The sequence below is a fragment of the Leucoraja erinacea genome, chromosome 5 (genome assembly GCF_028641065.1).
Source record: "Leucoraja erinacea ecotype New England chromosome 5, Leri_hhj_1, whole genome shotgun sequence".
Taxonomy (NCBI): Eukaryota; Metazoa; Chordata; class Chondrichthyes; order Rajiformes; family Rajidae; genus Leucoraja; species Leucoraja erinaceus.
This window is the reverse complement of record NC_073381.1, coordinates 55,282,226-55,303,348: the sequence shown is the minus strand read 5'-3', so window position 1 is coordinate 55,303,348 and position 21,123 is coordinate 55,282,226. Positions and strand designations below refer to the sequence as shown.

The 21,123-nt window shown below is 41.1% G+C and overlaps 1 protein-coding gene across 1 annotated transcript in view; it reads left to right on the top strand.

Annotated features, from left to right (window-relative positions):
• The window catches only part of rspo3 (R-spondin 3), a 74,879-nt gene extending 54,014 nt beyond the window's left edge, over nucleotides 1-20,865 (top strand). The window contains exon 5 of the mRNA XM_055635652.1: nucleotides 17,610-20,865. Within this exon, the coding sequence (XP_055491627.1) occupies nucleotides 17,610-17,791 (182 nt within the window). The 3' untranslated portion in view covers nucleotides 17,792-20,865. The remainder of the gene's footprint in view (nucleotides 1-17,609) is intronic.
• The last annotated feature ends 258 nt before the right edge of the window (nucleotides 20,866-21,123 follow it).

The window sequence follows — 21,123 nt, the reverse complement described above, 5'->3', positions numbered from 1 at the left end:
CCGAAGGGCCTATTTCCACGCTATCTCTAAACTAAACTAAGCATCTCCCTTTTAAATTATGTTATAGTTTCTGTTACCATTTGTAAGAAAGCAATCCTAACTTTAATAATTGAAACAATTGCAGTGTTGACAATCCCTCCCTTTGCTTTAAATAAGAGAACGAAGCTCATGTTAATGCAATTATTAATATGGTTTAAACTCCATGATGTCGTTATAACACATTGAGGAAATGTACAATTTGAAATTGTTCTCACTGATATCAGTAACAAAGCAAGTTCACAAATACATTGAAGTAGTGATTCAGTGGAATGTTATTGAAAGTGGATTTGTATTCAGATGCAATAGACATTCAACATGATATTTAAAGAATTTGTATCAGCAATTATGAATACATGGTAAAGCTATTAATTTCATTTTGTAACGATTGAAACTTAGAAAAGTATTACATCTAATGGAATGGGCAGCCCAGAAAATGAGTGCCCAAATGAAAAGTCATATCCCATGAGCAGAGTGCCTGGATCAGGCAATCTAATCCCAGCAGCAGATTCATCAGTGAGGCATGTGGCCAGCTGCTTAATCCTTCTCAATTTACAACCCAGTTTCCCATGAGGCATTTACTCCTGTTGTTTTCACACGGCTGTTTTGCTAATTCTTCACTAAAATGCACGTTAACTGTAATAATATGGCAAGCCTCTTCATCATTAGCTCCAGTATGTGAATCTAACTGAATCTTTCATTTCCATAAGTGAGTGAGCTCTCCAACAGAAATATATATATCGGTGAATGATTAAGTGGCCATGAGTGCGGCCAGACATAGGCAACTGGAGGGCTGCATTGGCAGCCATGTAGTCAAAATATATAGAGACCTGATGGTTGTCTAGACAATTAAATGAAAAGAGTTTGATCATTCTCTCTCACTGGGCAAGCAAAAGCAGCTTCTTGTATTACAAGTACGCTATCTAGTGGAGCACTAAGAAATGGGGATAATGATTGAATTGTGAGTTACAATTGCAACTGAAACATTTCTGAAGTTTTGCAACCATTTGTAATGCAGTGCCATTGATTATTAAGTACACAAATAACAGCAAGCAAGTAAATAGCACTACATGTATTGCATAAAGGGATTTCTTAGTGGTTGTTGGAGACTGCACAAGGAAACAAAAAGGATCAGAGGAAGCCACAGCTGTGAAATGGTTTGATGTTTGTTGAGGTGTTACACTATGGGAGGTCAAATGTAATGGGAAAGTATACATTAAATGGCAAGATCCTTGACAGCATTGATGTACAGAGGGATCTAGGGCTCAAATTCATTGTTCCCTGAAAGGGTAACATAAGTGCATAGTGTGGTAAAGAAGGTGTATGATATGCCAACACAAGGACCATCAGATGCTGGTTTACAAAACAATATACATTGCTGGACTAAATCAGTGGGTCAGGCAGCATCTCTGGAGAATGGAGTGGTGACGTTTCGAGTTTGGGTGTATGATATGCTTGCCTTCATAATTCAGGGCATTGAGTAAGAAACTGCAGCAAATTGTGGAAGCAGCCCAAGCCATCACACAAACCAACCTCCCTGCAGTTGATTCCATCTATACCTCATGCTGCCTCGGCAAGGGCAGCAACATAATTAAAGACGGAGGCGTACCCTGGCCACTCCGTCTTCTCCCCTCTCCCATCAGGCAAAAGGTGTGAAAACGCACACCACCAGATTCAGGGACAGTTTCTCCCCAACTGTTATCAGGCAACAGAATCATCCTACCACAACCAGAGAGCATTGCTGAACTATCTATATCTCTTTGATGTCCCTCAGACTATCCTTCACCGGACTTTACTGGCTTTACCTTGCACTGAACGTTATTCTCTTATCATGTATCTATGCATTGCAAATGGATTGATTGTAATCATGTATTCAGGGCCGGCCTTAGGTGGTGCGGGGCCCAATTGGGAAAAATGTTCATAGAAATATAGAAATAGAAATAAATAATTATAAATGAGTCATGTGTCGTGATTAATATGACAGTCAGTCGGCTTTTAAAAAAAATCTTAAACCGCGCATGCGCAGATTGTTCTCTCCGTAAAAATAAAAATAAAAATAAATAAAGTAACAATTCAATTTTCCCACGGCTTCCAAATCTCCTTCTTTCTGAATTACTTAATGGGTGGAGGGTGACGGCAGGTGGAAAGATGGTGGGGAAAACGGGAGCACACCGGGACAAGTTGAATCAGTTGTCATCTTATTGAATGACAATACTAGTTCAACTTATCAAGGGTCCAATTTGGGGGAAGAGTTCCTTTCACAGCGTGTGGGGAGTTTGGCCAGGGGTAAAGTTGCAGGGAGGGCAGGAGCATTGAGAAGGAGGGGGTCGGGTTCATGCCAGTAACTCACTCACTCACCGCTGCCGCGGCGCTCCGGGCGCGAAGCTACTGCATTGTGGCCGGGGAGGGAAGCAGCTCGCGTGGCAACGAGCGGCCTCCATCACTGGACAGCGGAACCGACTGCCATCTCAGCGCCTTCTGCCGACCCACTCACCTCTGGCAGTGCTCTCCGTCTAAACAGTGAGGGGACCAGCTCAAGAGCAAAGATCATAGAGCGGAGTGGGTCAGCGGGTGATGGATAACATCACATCGGGCGGTGGAGCTTACTCCTGTGTCAGCACGAACAAGGGATCAACCGAGGTTACTCGCACTGACATATGGAGTAAGCTCCACAGCCCGCTGTCCTGTTATCCACCACCCGCTGACCCGCTCTTGAGCTGGATGATCCCCGGCCGACCCCCTCCTTCTCAACGCTCCTGCCCTCCCCGACAACTTTACCCCTGGACAGACTACCCACAAGTTCTCGAAAGGAACTCAAAGGAACTCCCCCCCCCCCAGAGGGTGCTGTCCTTTTACAGCCCCTTCCCACCTTAGAGCCCAAAAGGTAATATCTTGCCCAAACTTAGTTGTATCTTTCTATCTTAATAAATATCACAAAATATGCCATTGTTTCAGCCACATTATGACAAAATATAGAATGTAGGTTATTTGTTATCAGTTGCCCCATCCCAGGAACAACAGCACTTAATGAAGAAGATTTGTTTTACTAATTTAAGAGCATGTACCATACAGAGTCTGTTGATCCATATCCAGCAAAATGTTGTGATAATTGCATAAAAGGTATTATTGTCTAAGAAATTTGGTGTGGAATGATAATCCATCTCAGTACTCATTTAGTCAAGTCCCAAGCTGTAGATACTTTCCCCCCATCCCCAATCCCCCTCGCCCGATCTTCATTGAACCCACCATTCGACCAATCTTTTACTCAGCTGCTGTAACGTTTCCTTCCTATCAAAATCTCTGTGTAGCATCTCTGTCCCTGTCTTCCAATTCCCACTTTGAAATAAAACACAACTTTCGACTTTAAAATTTCGCAGCGGGATCGCTATGTAAATGCAAATATATGGTATTTTATCCTAGCATCCCCCCCTTACCACCACACAAGGAGTGTAACTTGAAGCGTTTGCATTTGGAGAAGTTTGATACAGACCAGGAATAAAAATTAATAGCTAAGAATCGATTAACAGCGAGCTACGAGGTGAGATTGAAACATCTGTCAGAGGGCTAAGAAACAATCCTGAGCCTCAGCCCTCGGGCTCCTCCTCCTTTTTCTTTTCTTCTCCCCGACACCCTCCATCAATCTGAAGAAGGGTTTCGGCCCGAAACGTTGCCTATTTCCTTCGCTCCATAGATGTTGCTGCACCCGCTTAGTTTCTCCAGCATTTTTGTGTACCTTCGATTTTCAAGCATCTGCAGTTCCTTCTTAAACACTGAGTTGACGGCGTATTGTTTTAAGTGAGCATTTTGCAGCGACCTCCCCATATTCTGGTTAAATATTCTTTCCACGGAAAGCTTCTATTTCACTTTGAAATTATATTAATTTATAACCGTTTGTAACATCAGTAACCACCTTAATGTTCGTGCGTTTAGTACCGGGTATGCTTGAAACAATTTATTGTAATGTACTGTATCTTTAAAAAAAACTATATCAACCAGGTGTGAAAATTACACTGAATCGAACGATGATTGAAAATGCGTTGGAATCGACTAATCGTGATCCTGCTGCGAAATTTTTAAGTCGAAAGTTGTATTTTATTTCAAAGTGGGAATTTGAAGATAGGGACAGAGATGCTACACAAAGATGTTAAACTCGGGAGAGCTCTTGGGTGAACTCGCACAGTGGGACAGGGCTTGAAGCAGCATCTATGGAGCGAAGGAAATAGCCAATGTTTCGGGCCGGGTCTGAAGAAGGGTTTCCACCCAAAACGTTGCATATTTCCTTCGCTCCATAGATGCTGCCTCACCCGCTAAGTTTCTCCAGCATTTTTGTTTACCGCAAAACGTCAATGATTCCCGGAATGCCGAGAGAGCTAGAGAGAGCGCGCGAGGGAGAGCGGGAGAGAGAGAGAGCACGCGAGAGAGAGAGGGAGAGAGAGAGCACGCGAGAGAGAGAGAGGGAGGGAGAGAGCGAAACACAGAGAGACACAACGTGGGTCGGTAGGTAAATTGAATGACTAACCTGCTGCACACCAAGAAGAAGTCCTCAATCGTGATGATGAGTTAAAAAAAATTCTCAATATGTCATCAATGCATCGATCTACATTCCTCAGTAAATGTAATTGTTTTGAATTGTGTTAATGACGCTGCGTGAACTGTATTCAAAGGAATGCAGCGTCATTAATACTTGTTCACGAGTTCATAATTGATAGGAGCAGAATTAGGCCATTCGGCCCATTGTCTACTCCGCCATTCGATCATGGCTGATCTATCTCTCCCTCCTAAGCCCATTCTCCTGCCTTCTCCCCATAACCCCTGACACCCGCACTAAGCAAGAATCTATCTCTGCTTTAAAACTATCCACTGACTTGGCCTCCACAGCCCTCTGTAGCAAAGAATTCCACAGATTCACCACCCTCTGTCTAAAGAAATTTCTCCTCGCCGCCTTCCTAAAAGAACATCCTTTAATTCTGAGGCTTTGACCTCTAGTGGGGGTGCAGGGGTGCAGGGAGTCAGATAGACTGAGCAATGACAGGGGGGGGGGGATCCCAGTGTGGGAGTGAGTCACCACCTGCGTACAGCGTTCCCACATCCCTCTTCTCCACCAAGCAAGGCACACACCTCTCTCCCCTCCGCCCTCTCCCCCCTTCCTTCCCCTCATCCACCCCCCTCTCTAAAGAAGGAGGGAGAGGGAGGGAGTGAGAGGTAGGGAGCGGGAGATGGGGGGTAGAGGGATATCTAAATGGTAACTGGTTTTAATCTCCAATCACCTCACAAAGGGCAGCCAACAGTGGTGGTGAGGCAGAAGGGATCTCTCCCTCTCTCCTCTACCCCCAGCCATGTTTATATCTACAGTTCACTCCATGAATGTGTGTGTGTGTGTGTGTGTGTGTGTGTGTGTGTATGTGTGTGTGTGTGTGTGTATGTGTGTGTCTGTGTGTGTATGGTGTGTGTGTGAGAGAGTCGAGCAGTGTTTCTCATTCTGACTCTGCTCCGTGAGCTGCTCGTATTGACAGTAATCGTGTCCAACTCTTAACTGAAAACGTGTGGTTTGCAAACTGAAAATCCCCCCTCTCTCCGTCTCTCCACTGTCCCCACCCCACACACACACACACAGCCACAGAGACACAGCCACAGAGACACACACTCACACACAGAAACATACACAGACACAGAGTCTCACACACACACACACACACGGTTAAATCCCACCTGTACCCTGGCCCGGACATTAACCCCGACACCAATGCTAACACAGACTGAAACCTCCAACCTGGTTTGTTGTTGTACCAGCACCGAACGAGTTAACACAACCCCCAGATCTGTTTATCCACAGATTGTCTCCCTCTCGGACTTATCCAGCCTGTTGTCTTCCGTTTTGCGTCAGGTCTTTTAACTCTATCCCCCCCCAACCAAGAGTGGGCCGGCACGCCGCCGATTTCATACAAATCTGACCCTTTCTCGCCCCCTCCCCCTCTCACTCACACACCGTCCTCCTGCCCGCTCCCGGTGTTTAGCGTTGAATACTCACGGCTGATTTTGCTTCGGTGCTGGAGCTTGCTGCCCTGTTTGCGCCTGGACATGGTAGTCTGGCGGGGGCTGTGAGACTCCCCCCAGAGCCTGGTACTACCCCACCCCCTCCTCCTCTCCTCTCTCTCCCCCCGGTCCAGACCAGAGTCTCGGCCATTCCGGCAGCAGCGAGTCAAAACACAATTACATTTACTGAGGAATGTGGATCAGACCATTGATGCCGCATTGTATAACTACTTGGTAACTACTGGCTGTTAACAAGTGCTACAGTAGTAGTTAACACATCATTTGTGTCTGATGGCCGTGCCGCGGTTGTTATCCATGTTCGTTTTGTAAAAAAATCCAAATGGCAAATGTTAAAAAAAAAAAAATCTTTATTTAACAAAGCGAATTTGTATTTCCATATGAAATATGGAAAATTAACATGGGGCCCCCCTTGGGCGCGGGGCCCAATTTGGAAAAATCGGTCCAATCGGCCTAAGGCCAGCCCTGCATGTATTGTCTTTCTGCTGACTGGTTAGCACACAATAAAATGCTTTTCACTGTACCTCGGTACACGTGACAATAAACTAAACTGAACTAAAAGTCAGGAATTCATATTGAAGCTTTAATGGAATTTTGTTAGCCTGAATTTGAAGCATTATGTGCGGTTTTGGTCACAAAATAAGGATGTGGAAGCTTTGGAGATGATTCAGAAGAGTTTTACCAGAATGCTGCCTGGATTAGAGGATATTAGCAATCAGGAGTGGATTGTTTTCTCTGGAACGTTGGAGGTTGAGGGAAACCCGATAGAAGCATATAACATTGTGAGAGGCATAGATATGGTAAACAGTCAACCTACCAAGTTCATGATTTAATCTACAGCTTATTCCCATGACAACCCTGGCCTCACCATATCAGAGAGATTTGATTTGACTGAACAATCCTTCCTTCACCCTCTCCACAACTTAAAGCTGGGTATCTCGCTTTCCTTGTTCTGATAAAATGCCTTCAACCTGAAACTTTATCTCGATTTCTCTTTCAATGGATACTGCCTGATCTGCTGAGTGTTTTCGGCATTTTCAGTTTTTATTTCAGATTTTTAGCAACTGCAATAACTGCAACAGTTGCAAAACCTGCAATGGAAAGAACAGGGTGAGAAGCATCATAAATAGTGGTAGTGGTGGTGAATTTTGCAGGAGTTTTAGACGAATACAAAATTATGGCGTGGTTATTTAAAACAGAACCAATTTCCCAGGGTGGAAATGTCAAAGACTAGAGGGTGTAGCTTTAAGGTGAGAAGACCTAAATTTAAAGGAGATGAGGGGTGGTGAGTGCATGGAATACGCTGCCTGTGGTGGTGATGGAGGCAGATATGATAGTGGCATTTAAGAGGCTTTTAGATAGGCTCGTGGATATGCAGGTATGGGTCATGTGCATGCAGACGCGATTACTTTCACTTGTCATCATGTTCAACGCAGACATTGTGGAACACAAGGCATGTTCTAATGCTGTGCTGTTCTATATTCTATGTTCTTACTGTAATGTGCGTAGGAATTATTATAAAGGCTAATGAATCTCTAGATTTATCCACCCCGGACGTTTGTGGATGCTAGATCATTAGGAGTCATTTCAAAAATAAGTAGTTATAGACAATAGACAATAGACAAATGGTGCAGGAGTAGACCATTTGGCTTTTCGAGCCAGCACCGCCATTCAATGTGATCTTGGCTGATCATCCCTAATCTGTACCCCATTCCTGCCTTCTCCCCATATCCCCTGACTCCGCTATTTTTAAGAGCCCTATCTAGCTCTCTCTTGAAAGCATCCAGAGAACCTGCCTCCACTGCCCTCTGAGGCAGAGAATTCCACAGACTCACCATTCTCTGTGAGAAAAAGTATTTCCTCATCTCCGTTCTAAATGGCTTATTCCTTATTCTTAAACTGTCGTGTCCAAACGCTTAACAATCTTATATGTTTCAATGAGATCTCCTCTCATCCTTCTAAACTCCAGAGTGTACAAGCCCAGCTGCTCCATTCTCTCAGCATATGACAGTCCCGCCATCCCAGGAATTAACCTTGTAAACCTACGCTGCACTCCCTCATGCTTATTTTCATAGACTGATGTACAAGGACCCTTTTGAACTTTTGAAAGATACTTTTGAAAGATCGGGGAAGTAAGACTGTGAGGAACTGTCACATTGGGGGAGAACTCGGATCAGCCATGAGCTATTCTCCCCGTGACTGCGAGGGTTCTCCCCGGATGCTCCTGTTTCCTTCCAGATTTGTAGGATAATTTGCTTTGGTAAAGATTATAAATTGACCCTAGTTGACTCTAGTGTGTAGGATAGTGCTAGTGTGTGGGGAATGGGGATCACTGGTCGGCCAGGTCCAGTTACTGCACTGAATCTCTTAACTAAACTAAACCAAATATCTAAAAGTAGTAGCTACTCCAAAATGGAGAGCAGTGAACTAGAAATTAAATCAAATAGCTTAAAGATTTTATCGACATGTCACGGTATTTTATCTGTAAATGGATCTGCAAGTGCAGTGGGGTACTGAAAGCTCAATCACACTTCTCCACGCGTATGACTCACTGATAGTGAAAGGTCGTTCAGCATGCTTGAAAATATCAATCAGCGATCACACAATAAAGGTAAAAGCAAAAAACTATAGATGCTTGAAAACTTAAATAAAACAGAAAATGCAGGAAACACTCAGCTGGTAGTGCAACACCTGTGGATGGAGAAACTGAATTCAAGTTTCAGGTGGAGAATTTTTCATCAGATCCGATAATGGTCATTCATCAGAAATGTTATCTCTGTCTTTCTCATAGACGCTGAACAAACTGTTGAGTATTTCCAGCATTTTCTGTGTTCATTAGTCAATTAAATTAAATGCTGAAAAATTATATTGTGTTGCACAACTGAAATCTTATCCAGCATTGTTTCAATGGTTCACCCTTATCTAATAGAGTCATGGAGTCAAAGAGTTACAGAATCACAGAGCATAGAAACAAGCCATTCAGCCCAACTCTTGCATGCTAACCAAGATGCTCATCTAAACTAGGGTAGACAAAAATGCTGCAGAAACTCAACGGGTGAGGCAGCAGCTATGGAGCGAAGGAATAGGTGACGTTTCGGTCGAGACCCTTCTTCAGACATCTAAACTAGTCTCATTTGACTGTTTGATACATATCTTTCTAAACCTTTCCTATCCATGTAACTGTCCAAATGTATTTTAAAAATTGTGTTGTACTTACCTCAACCACTTAATATTGCAGGTCGTTCCATATTCATACCACTCTCTGTATGAAAAAGTTGCCCCTCGAATTATTATTAAACCTTTCCCCTTTCACCTTAAACTTCAGATTCAGATTCAATCTTTATTGTCATTGTGCAGTGTACAGTACAGAGACAATGAAATGCAGTTAGCATCTCACCCAGAAGAGCGAACATAGAATAATGAACAGTAAAATATATATATATGTACAACAGTTGTAGGATTAAGTGACGTTTCGGTCGAGACCCTTCTTCAGACATCTAAACTAGTCTCATTTTCTGGGGGAAGGAGTGTCCGGAGGTGCAGAGTTAAGTAAGTAGTGTAACAGCCGCAGGGAAGAAGCTGTTCCTGAACCTGCTGGTCTGGCAACGGAGAGACCTGTAGCGCCTCCCGGATGGGGTGAGAGCAGTCCTTGACGATGCTGCGCGCCTTTCGCAGACATCGCTTGCTTTGGACAGACTCAATGGAGGGGAGTGAGGAACCAACAATGCGTTGGGCAGTTTTCACCACCCTCTGCAGTGCTTTCCGGTCGAGAGCAGAGCAGTTGCCATACCATACTGTGCCCTCTATTTCTTGATTATCAAAATCTAGGGAAAAGTCACCTTATCTGTGCCTCTTATGATTGTATACACTTCTATAACATCACCCCCCAGTCCCTTACACTCCAATAAATAAAGTCCTAGCCTTCTCAATCGCTCTTTATAACGCAGTCCCTCATTCTGGCGACATCCTTGCAAATCTTTTCAGCACGGTTTCCAACTTAATGGCATTTGTCCTATAGCAGTGTGTCCAAAACTAAAGACAATACTCCAAACGTGGCCTCATCAATGTCTAGTACAAATGCAACATAACATCCCAACTGCTATACTTTGCCACGATTGATGAAGGACACTGTGTCTATGATGAAGGTTACCAACCTGTCTTATCTGTGACACTGCTTTATGCACTACATACTTGTGAACCAAAGTGCCTTGAATTAGGCAAAGAAGCGACTCTTTCAATCAAACACTTGTAGCGAGATCTTTAATTGGACTGTATTGGGGATTCAAAAATGATGACCATTTTCCTTCCACTGAATGCCCACCTTTGACATCAGGTCAAAGTGATTCCAAAAATGAAGATGATTTGAAATGATGGGATCTTCCTCTTTATAGTTCTTAACCATGGTGGGAATTTAGGCATCAAAGTATGCTGTTAAAGCACTTTTTATGTAATTTGACCTCTGAAGACCTGAGATTTATGTGCGCAATAGAATATCACTGTCCCACCTCCTTTCATCAAGCTGGCACTGATCCACCACACAACACCGTGTTCACACACTAAAGAATTCTGCCTTAAAGTAAGCGAGTTATTAAACTGGAGTCACTTATGCCTGAAGGAAAAGGGAATGCCGCCAAGTTATTCTTACATGCTAAAACTAGTATGTACTTCATAACCTGGCAGTCGTGTTCACATGGATGAATGCATGATCAGAAGCGCAGAGAGAAAGAAGTTCTAAACATGGTGGAATAACCTAAACCCAACAGGTGTGAGGTACTGGTTTACACCAACTCCAGCTTGACACAAATGGTCCAAAGTTGATTTATAAGCATATCTGCATGCAGCTCGGCTCAATTATCATATCATGTAAACAACAAAAAAAAATACAGCTCTAATAACCCTCCAGTGACAAGAAAATTAGAGCTGAGGTTAAAAGAACTAATATCGATGAAGGTGAAGGCATGCTTTTTAAAAATTCACTTTCTTATCTAGACTGTAACAGCCATAGATTAGTACAGTCAGGATCATAATGGTATTCACTTATTTGTTCTTTGCTCCGTGGGCTTAATCCCGTCCACTTGACTGTAGGAAAGCAGGCAGTTTGGGTTCAGAGGGATGGATGTGCTCTATCTGACTGATGATTAGGCAGGAGCCGTTCAGGCACCAGAAAATGCCAGAGTGCTCTCATTTTGCCTTAAACCTCCACTATGTATTTCTGGCATCTGCCTGAAGTGGGCCCCTATAATGTAAATCTGTGAATAAGTATCTCAGAGACCTCTGCACCCAAACTTCCTGCAATGATGTCAGATAAAGAGGAAAAGCCTAGCTTGCTGATTCCAGAGCAGCCGTTTCAGTGCTATTAGCCTTAAAAGATGGATTGGTTGCCAAGAGAGCTTTTTACGATGTTGAATAAAGATTGGCGTACCCTTTTGCAGAATGCTGTCAGTCTTTTGCATGAATTAAGGAATCTTATGTTTTGTGATGTGTCACCCTTCCTCTATTTTCTGATTGTGGTTTATTTGGAGGCAGATGAGAGGAAGCATAATGAGCCTTCTTCACAACTACTAGAACTATTCCTCCAAAATGCTTCAGTGTCACGTTTATCTGTTTCTCTACCATAAGAATCTTCCTTGATGTTACTCGATGAAATGCTCAGTGGTACATCATAACGTCTCTAATCAACTTCCTTCAAAGCAGATTATGGGGGAATGCGGATCATTGCTTGGTGCAGGCAGTTACCACATTTACCCTCTGCATGACAGCACCAATCAATTTAAAGGAGATTCACACAAATTTCACACAAATATTCATTAAAAAAAAACCTGAAAATGTGCAGAGTATAATCCGGCCTTCCATCAACATAAAACTTCTGGCATTATACTGCATATTTAATTGTGTCTGGCACATTAATGGCATTGGAGTTTTAAAGGTCTGGGATGTAGCTGAGCAATTCACTTATTCATTACTTCAGGCAATATTACATGGAGATCAGGCCAGGGAACATAGCTTCTGGGCCTTGAGGTATGGGAACCTGGGCTTACTAGTATACCTGGACAAGGTCAGCCCAATATTTGAATTGCCACCTAACCAACAATTAGTAAATTATTTACATTTACATTTCATGTATAACCACTGGGTGGCGTTTGACGGCAGCCTCACCTACAGTCTGTCTGTCCTTTTCATCTTTTTTAGTTATTTTTAGTGTGTTTTAAAAGTTTGTGTTAATGTTCTCCGGTTTGTTTTACGTGGGAGGTGGGCAGGGAAGGGGTTCGGGGGAAACTTTTTTCAATCTCTTACCTTGCTGGAGATATGATTGTTTTCTGTGTCGTATCTCCAGTCGCTCTGCGGCCTAACGTCGTGGAGCTGGAGGCCTTGTTCGGGACTGAATTTGAGTCCCACTCATGGACTTACCATCGGAGCCCATTCCTTGCCTGGGATCGACGCTACTACCGCAGCTTGTGGACTTTAACATCAAGTGCTCGCAGTCTCGGGAGAGACCAAGTCAGGAAGCTCCAGAAGCCGCACGACATCGACTAGCCCCGACCCGAGGTAGATCGCCCGGCGTGGGGGAACTGAGATTCCCCCCCGATGCAGGAGCTTGATCACCCCAACGAGGAAGCCAGCCGCTAGCTACGGGAGTATGATCGTCCCGACAATGGAAGGTTAGAGGCCCCCGACCGCTGGAGGACAAAGAAGGGAAAAGATTGAACTTTTTTTCGACTTCCATCACAGTGAGGAATGTGGAGGAGTCACTGTGGTGGAGGTTTATGTTTAAATGTATTTTGCGTGTTCTGTTGCTTTTTATTAGTATGACTGTATGCAAATCAAATTTCTCATATGGTGCATAACATACTTGGCTAATAAAATAAGTATGTATGAGTATGTGCAAAATTGTGTGGAAGGATAAGTAGGAGTAAGATATCAGAGGGCAATAATGAAGATGGTTTAGAGAGAAAGTGGCAAAGGTGAGAAAAGGGAATTTTAAATCATTATCAGGATATTAACAGTTTGCAAGGTCATAATAATAATCATCTGACTATCACTGCCATTCAGGGTGAATTTAAACAGCCGTGATGAATGAACAATGAAATATGACCAAGTCGAGACTATGAATGATTTATCTAGTAATGAAATTGTGCTCCATCCACCTGCTGCACTTGGTCATCCATGGTTTTTGGAGTGAAATGGTGTGGCACATGGCTAATTGCTGAAAATGGGTGCTGCTTTCTAAAGGCTGCTGAAGAAACCTCAGTGTACCTCTCTCACCTCATGTATGCAGTGTACCTGAAGATTTCACACACTGTAACCAGTTCACTGATGGATGAACAAGTCAGTGATTAGGTGGTGGACACTTTGCCTATCAAGCATATTACTTTAATGAGCTGGTGTTGAACTTGTTCACTATTCTTCCAGTGCATCCTTTCAGAAAGTTGTTGAGTGTTCATTACATTCTTGTACTGATTCAGATTCAATTTTAATTGTCATTGTCAGTGTACAGTACAGAGACAACGAAATGCATTTACTGTCTCACAGGGATGATGGAAAGGAGACATTGGAAATTTTGGAAATAAGCCACATACTACTGACCAACACAAGTAGTGGCACTATTGATAATGGCCGTTCCAGATGAGTTTATAGTCATTAGCAATCGGCAAGATATTGAAGGTGGTGAACTAGGAAATGGTGGGGCAATTGATTAACAAAAAAAGGTTAAAGCTTATTTGAATGCCACTTGCTATTTTCTGGTTGGGTAATGTTCAAATTTTGCTATCTGATTATCTGAGGAGTTATTAATGGACCTCAACTATGCCACCATTAGTTTTCTATTCATGTGATGATGGGAAGAACATTGATGAAGGTAGTTGGAATCATGACTTGCAAAATTCTTGCTGCAATATCCGTGGCCAAGTTAGTTGGCATCCATCAACCACAGCCGTAATTTGGTGTGATAGTTGTCTCCAGTTTCAGAGAATTTCACCCGCCTTTCTCCAACCCTGAAAATTATTGCTTACGAGGATTTTTTGATGCCACGCTTCGTGAAATGATGCCCTGGTGTATCAAGGGCAGTTGATGTTGGCTCATGTCTGGATGTGTAAAGGAAGGAGGGAAACTAGAGGTGAATTGAAATTGGGATGAAGGAGATGAGGTCAAGCATTGCAGAACGTGAAATAGATAAGGACAGGAAAAGCGAGGGGAGTGAAAAAATTAAAACTGATTGGAGAGAGGATTTGGTAGAAAATTACCACAAGGATCATAGAAAAGACGAGATGAGGTGAGAGAATGAAGACAAGGCAGATGATGAAAATAATATTTAAATGAGTGAGAATAGTAAACACAATATTGTAGAATTAATAGATACTAGACCAAGTGCAGACCCATTGGGTCTGTTCCTGCAACGCGCGGTTGCAAGGGGGGGCGGCTTCCAAAAGAGTCAATGGAGAAAAATGGGGAGAAAGCAAATATCTGCCGACACTCTTCCAGTAAATGCCACCAAGTGACCAGGCTGAAAAGACAATTTGGACGTGTTGTTGAGCAAAATCTTTGACTGGTTTTCTCCACTCCCAGAAACGCCGCGGCCAATTCTAAAGTAACTGGATTCAAAACTAAACTTATAAAGGTCAGAAATTCCCTGTTGGTTTAAATTGTTATGACTAGGAATCTAATAAAAAATTGAGTCTGAGATTGTTTGAGTTTTTTTTATAAAGAAAAAAATCTGTAATTGAATACCAGAATAATGTTAAAGGACTGAATGGCTTACTCCTATTTCTTTGTTCCACATTAAAGATTGAATCAGATACAGTCCTCAACTCTGATTTCATGGCATAAAAGGGGTCATATCAACTATCTCAACGCACAATGTCAACTATCCATTTTCCACCACAGATGCTGTTTAATCCATTGAGTTCCTTCAGCAGTTCTCCTTTTTCATGCAACAGATTCTCTCATCTGTGGTCTCATGTGCCTCTCTGATGTCATATCTTGTTCTATAATATCAGTTTGCTCTCTGTGATGCAGCAGCCTCATACTTAAGAAGCAGATCCTCATGAAGAGTAACAAAAAACATATGTGGTGGGAAGAACATTGGGAGTGGAGGGAAGACAGTGGGAGGTGGGTTGGGTGGGTGATCTGTCTCCAAACTCAAATACACTTTCTTTGTAGAAACAGCATACTTCAATCAGTTGTGGTTTTGGTGCTTACATGAACCTTTCTGAACTTTATATCCATAACTACTTAAAAAAGTCCCGAGAGCTACATTCTTGACTAAAATGAACAGATAAGGCGAATAGCCACAGTCTTTTCCCCAGAATTGCGGAGTCAAAAACTAGAGGACATAAGTATAAGATGAGGGGAAAGACTTGAAAGTGATCTGAGGGGCAACTTTTCACACAGGGAGGTGGCGTGTGTACATGCCGAATGAATGAACAGAGACAGGTACAATTACAAAATTTAGATACTTGGACAGGTACAGAGATATATAGGCTAGGCACAGGCAAGAGGGACTAGCACAGTTAAGCTACTTGGCCGACCGCAATGGACGAGTTGAGCCAAAAGGCCTGTTTCCATGACTCAATGACTAAGTAGTTTGAAACACTGCAGTAGTTTGAAGCTCTTTCACAAGAATTGTATGAAGAAATAGTTCAAGTAGACAGAATTGAAATGGAAAAGAAGAAAGGGGAAAGGGAAGGGAAACAGTAATTCCTCAGCTGATAAGATTTGAACGGAGGACAAAGACATATCGGCTATGACAAAAATCCTTCCCCGTTATCTTGACTCTTCCAAATAGTTTGCAGTATGCTTAAAAGTCAGAAGTGCAATGATCTCAGGGTCCTTTTTTATCATTAATGACTAAGAAATGTCAAAATGCACCCGAGGGCTTCAGGATGCGGCATTCATTGTGTTTGGCACTTTTTCCCTTTTTTCTGTAGTGCAGCTGTGAAATGTAATATTATCATTATACAAAAATGTCAAACAATAACTAGCTATGTCTGAGTTTCATGCGTTGTCAAGTAATGATCAAGGTATTTGGGTTCCTTTACAGTGGGATATGGGTTATCAATGATTTATTTTCTCCAAAATTCTCTGACAGCTGTTAACTTGTACTTGGCATGACTTACATTTGCAAACAATTGTTTCACAACACAAATAAGATTTAAAAGCTTTTTTTTCCCCCCAATAGTAATAGGGAACATTTTATTATTCTTTATTCCTGCTTGCGCATCTCATAGTAACAGGAAGCATGGGGGCATTCACATTCTGACCTAAAAGCACTTCTGTTGCAACTCTTGATCCAGCCACCATAGGACTATAAATAATAAAAACTGCAGAGCAGGGCAAATGTGATATGTTACTTACTTGAGATTTTGGAAATAATGCTAAATTGTTTACTTGTTAAGGCACTTTGTAATTGTTCTTAGACAATTTGGTGATCATGTTCATTGGCTAGACAGAAATGTTGGAGAAACTCAGTGGGTGAGGCAGCATCTGTGGAGCGAAGGAACAGGTGACGTTTCAGGTCGAGACCCTTCCTCAGACTGATGTGGGGATGGGGGCAGAAAGAAGAAAGGAAGAGGCGGAGAAAGTAGGCTGTGGGGGAACTGGGAAGGGGAGGAGAAGGAGGGAGAAACCAAGGACTACCTGAAATTGGGGGTCAATGTTCATACCGCTGGGGTGAAAACTACCCAAGCAAAATATGAGGTACTGCGCCTCCAATTTGCGGTGGGATTTGTCGCTTTACCTCCCTCCTCGACTCCATCCGAGGACCCAAGCAATCTTTCCAGGTGAGGCAGAGGTTCATCTGCACTTCCTCCAACCTCATCTATTGCATCCGCTGCTCTAGGTGTCAACTGCTCTACATCGGTGAGATTAAGCGCAGGCTTGGCGATCGCTTCGCCCAACACCTCTGCACAATTTGCATTAACCAACCTGATCTCCCGGTGGATCTGCACTTCAACTCCCCTCCCATTCTGAATCCGACCTTTCTGTCCTGGGCCTCCTCCATGGCCAGAGTGAGTCCACCGCAAATTGGAGGAGCAGCACCTCATATTTCGCTTGGGTAGTTTACACCCCAGCGGTATGAGCATTGACCTCTCCAATTTCAGGTAGTCCTTGGCCAGCAGTGAGGTGAATGCGACTTTCTTCACAAAGGATTGTGAATCATCAGATATGTCGTGAGCATTCATGCTGGTGAATTGATGGGCTTTTTGATATAAATGAAATAAAAAGAGCTGGAGATAGTGTGGGAAGATAGAATTGAGGCAAAAGATCAGCCATACTATCTGAATGGCAGCACAGAGTTGTGGCACAAACATGTGCCCCCATGATTACTTTGCTTTCTTATAAAGTTTAAGACTAAATTGGTATTCTGATTTTCCATGCTTTGTATATCCTTTCTTCAGAATATTCATAAAATTCATGATAGTGTTGTTTCTTCGTGGTCTGTAAAGTTCAAAATGTTTATTTTCTCTTTTAATGTGTTCTAACTTTAAGTTGGATTATTGGTTCTAATCCATGCACTTTTACTTTAGGAAATAAGAGTAAAGAACCAAAGAAACCAGGGAGGGAAATGACACAAGACAAACAAGGCAAAGGTAGCAGAAGAGGCAAAGAAAACAAAGGAGGACGAGTAAGGAAAGAAAGACCTGAAAACAAAAAAAGGAGAGGACAGAGTAAGAAACAGATCCCCACAACCGTGAGCACTGTTCAATAAAACCTCACCTGGTTGCTGCGATTTCTGATGCTGCTATGTATTAACAAGCTAACCTATAGAGATGCACTCCATAATGGATCCAGCGCTGGACTCCTACGTCTAATCCATATACCTGATCTTCGTGGACATTGCTAATCATTTCAAGGACTACAGTCGAAGCTGAAAGTGTAGATATACCTACGTTTATACAATATTATGCATAATTAACCTCTGCCCTGCCAAATAAATTAAAACTCCAGATGATTAGCACAACAAATATCATGACTAGCCCTTTAAGGGTTAAAAAAAAACAGTGAATTATGCTGAGAAAAACGATTACATTTTAGAGGTACCTTTAGCTTCTGCGCCAGATTCCTCATCAAATGTCATATGCAAATGTGCATGTACTGGTTTCTGTATAAAATGACAACAGGATCCTTTCTTTTCTTTTAATTATTAACAGATTGCTGCCTTGTAATATAGAGGAATGTAATAAATGTCATTTGAAGCCCAGAGAACCAACTGTTACTTTTCTTTTAAAGTATTGTTTTTAAGTTTCTGTTTATGACCTCTGTAAGAAACAGTGCACACATCATAGCAAGTGTCATTGTTGTCAACAGATGCCACTAAACTGCTTAAAAGCACCTGTATTTCAAATAAAAAATATATTTCCTTTAATGAGTCCTCAGAGTACATGTTTATGACGTGGAATATTTTTCTATATGTAGCATTGCAGTATATATTTTGGGGAAATACTATTTATTTACTAGTTTGTTGCATGTACTTTTGGAAACATTTTGATTAACTAGTTAATATCACCCCAATCTAACTATTTGTTAAGCATTCCTTAGCAAGGACTTGATAAAAGTCAAGTAGAACAGATGTACTTACCAACAGATCAATATTGCTTTGTTTGTCCATTTCTGCTTTTCCTTATTGGCATTGTCTTTTAAATGAAAATTTTAAATAATTGAAAAAAAATCACAAATATGAAAGTAATAGTTAAAGGAAAAAAAAATCAATGTTTTGAAAAAATCCAAGATAACTGGTTGCAGATATTTATCTCCAAGTTGAAAACACTTTGTATGATATGGATCTTTACTATTTTAATGTGAAATTCATTGGGATGCTGCTTTAAATGAAAATCTTTTCAATGTCAATAGTAACATTTTATATCAACCAATGAATCGTTTATTACTAATATTGCAAAGTGCCATTTCATGCTTATATATATAAAGCATTTTTCATATTCAAATGGTGAACTGTGGAGGAAAAAAAGATATGCAGTTGAAAATGTTTTTTGAGAGTCATGACAAATGAGATTCACCCATGTTTAATAATTATGCATTATTGTCGAGTAAAACTACTTAACACTAACAAGTATGTTTTTATTTTTTTGTTTTACTAAAAATGAGAACAGTGATTTTGAGATGCTAATTGAACTTGTCAATTATGTATAATGGAAACATTGCCTGAAGAATTGAAGTTGCTGAAAAGAGGCAAACCAGAGTTCCGACATGTATTAATCTAGATGGACCAATTGCCTCCATTATCTCCAACTGTTTTTTTATATAGTGAGATGATAAACATTGAAAGAAGTGGATGGTTCTTATTCTGGAAGCTATTGCTGAATTATACTGCTTAGTGGTGAATTTGTTTTGTTTTTTTTTCATTTTTCACTCTTCCATTATATACAGTTACATCAAAAGCCTAAGCTATCACCTCTAAATTTATGGACACTAGCTTAAGCAAAATATAGTGTGATATTAATTCTGTGCAAAACACATAGACCTTCTCTATACCCCTCTCCAAATCACAAACACATATTCAGCACACACATAGATGCAGATACAGAAAGACGCACTCAGAAATACACAGACACACACACACACACACACACACACACGAGCGCACACATACAATAAAGAGGAGTAATTGAACTGCAAAAATGAGCATATTGCATGGTGCATTTCCTCCTCACCAGGGTTGTGAAGTAAAATAGATCATAATTCTTGCTCCTTCATCAGATATCAGCTATGTCAGACTGTAAACGAGGTCATCCCAGAATGCTTGCTTTCAATCCACAATGAACAATTCATTTAACAACTATCAGTTTGGCCTAACATGATTAGTGTGCTAATACTTTGTTTATACAAATTCATTGAATTATTTCAGATAATTTTTCAGCAAATTGAAACTTGTTTCCTTTTTCATTTTCTTCCATGTTTCCTTTGTATCTATAAATAAGTATTTGTAGGCCTTTTAATATTTTATGTTTATTTGTTTCTAATATTTAAATCTAGTTTTATCATTTACCTTCCAATTTATTTTTGTGGACATTTATTTTGTACCATTCCCAATTCGTATGATTATATAACCATGACTTTCATTAAAGGTTTCCGTAAAGATTTCTGGAGTGGGTCAGAAACAAAAATGTTACTTCATCATTCTAGTGTTCAGCTGAAATGATACTCTTGTATGTTTTGATGTAGTTCATGTTATTTATTGCAATATGTGCTTATGAATAAAGAAGGAAAGAAACCTAAACAACATTTCCTGAAATCTCTTTAAGAATGCAAATTTCACCTGTTTCTTTCATCTCGTGTGTTAATTGTCATGATTTGTTGCCCAAATAACATAAATGTAATCCGTCATTATTCCAGATTTTATACGTACAGTAGTAATCAATTTAAGGTTGTTTTGAATTTATGAAAGTATATCCGGTTTTTAAAGTTTCCCTCACCTCAACCAAATTCAACTGTGGCTTCTTCTGTAACCTTTTATGCAACTAATTTCTCAATTAGTTCAACCATTTTACCAGCCTCTATGAAAAAATGTATTCTCCGTTAATGTCTATGATGTTTGTTAAATATTGCCATTTAAGCTTCCATTTTTTTAAATTAGGGAAAAAAAACTGTGAAGAAGGAAGCAACTCAGTCAATACCGTGCTCTTACAAGTGATTAAATGAAATACTTCTTCGGTTGCCCTTTCCCCATATCTTCTGCAAGTTATTTATTTCTGTTGTAATTGGTTTTATCTCAGTCTCAATTACCCTTTGTAATAAAGCACTTCATATACTTACAAGACTCTATTAAAGTAATTATTATTAGTGAAAATTATTGGATAACATTACGTGTTTACATCAGTATGCTGCATGGATCAACCATATAAAACAATTCTTTCAAATACTTTACAAAACAGTCAACTTCACAGTCATCACAGAGAGAACAAAAATTCAGCATGACATTTTTCTGCCGTACCGAGGAAATGCTAGCTTGTCAGTGGTGCTATTTTATCAGTGGCCTGTGCCTTGTCTAATATGTACTTAATTGCAACATTTTGAAGCATAGCA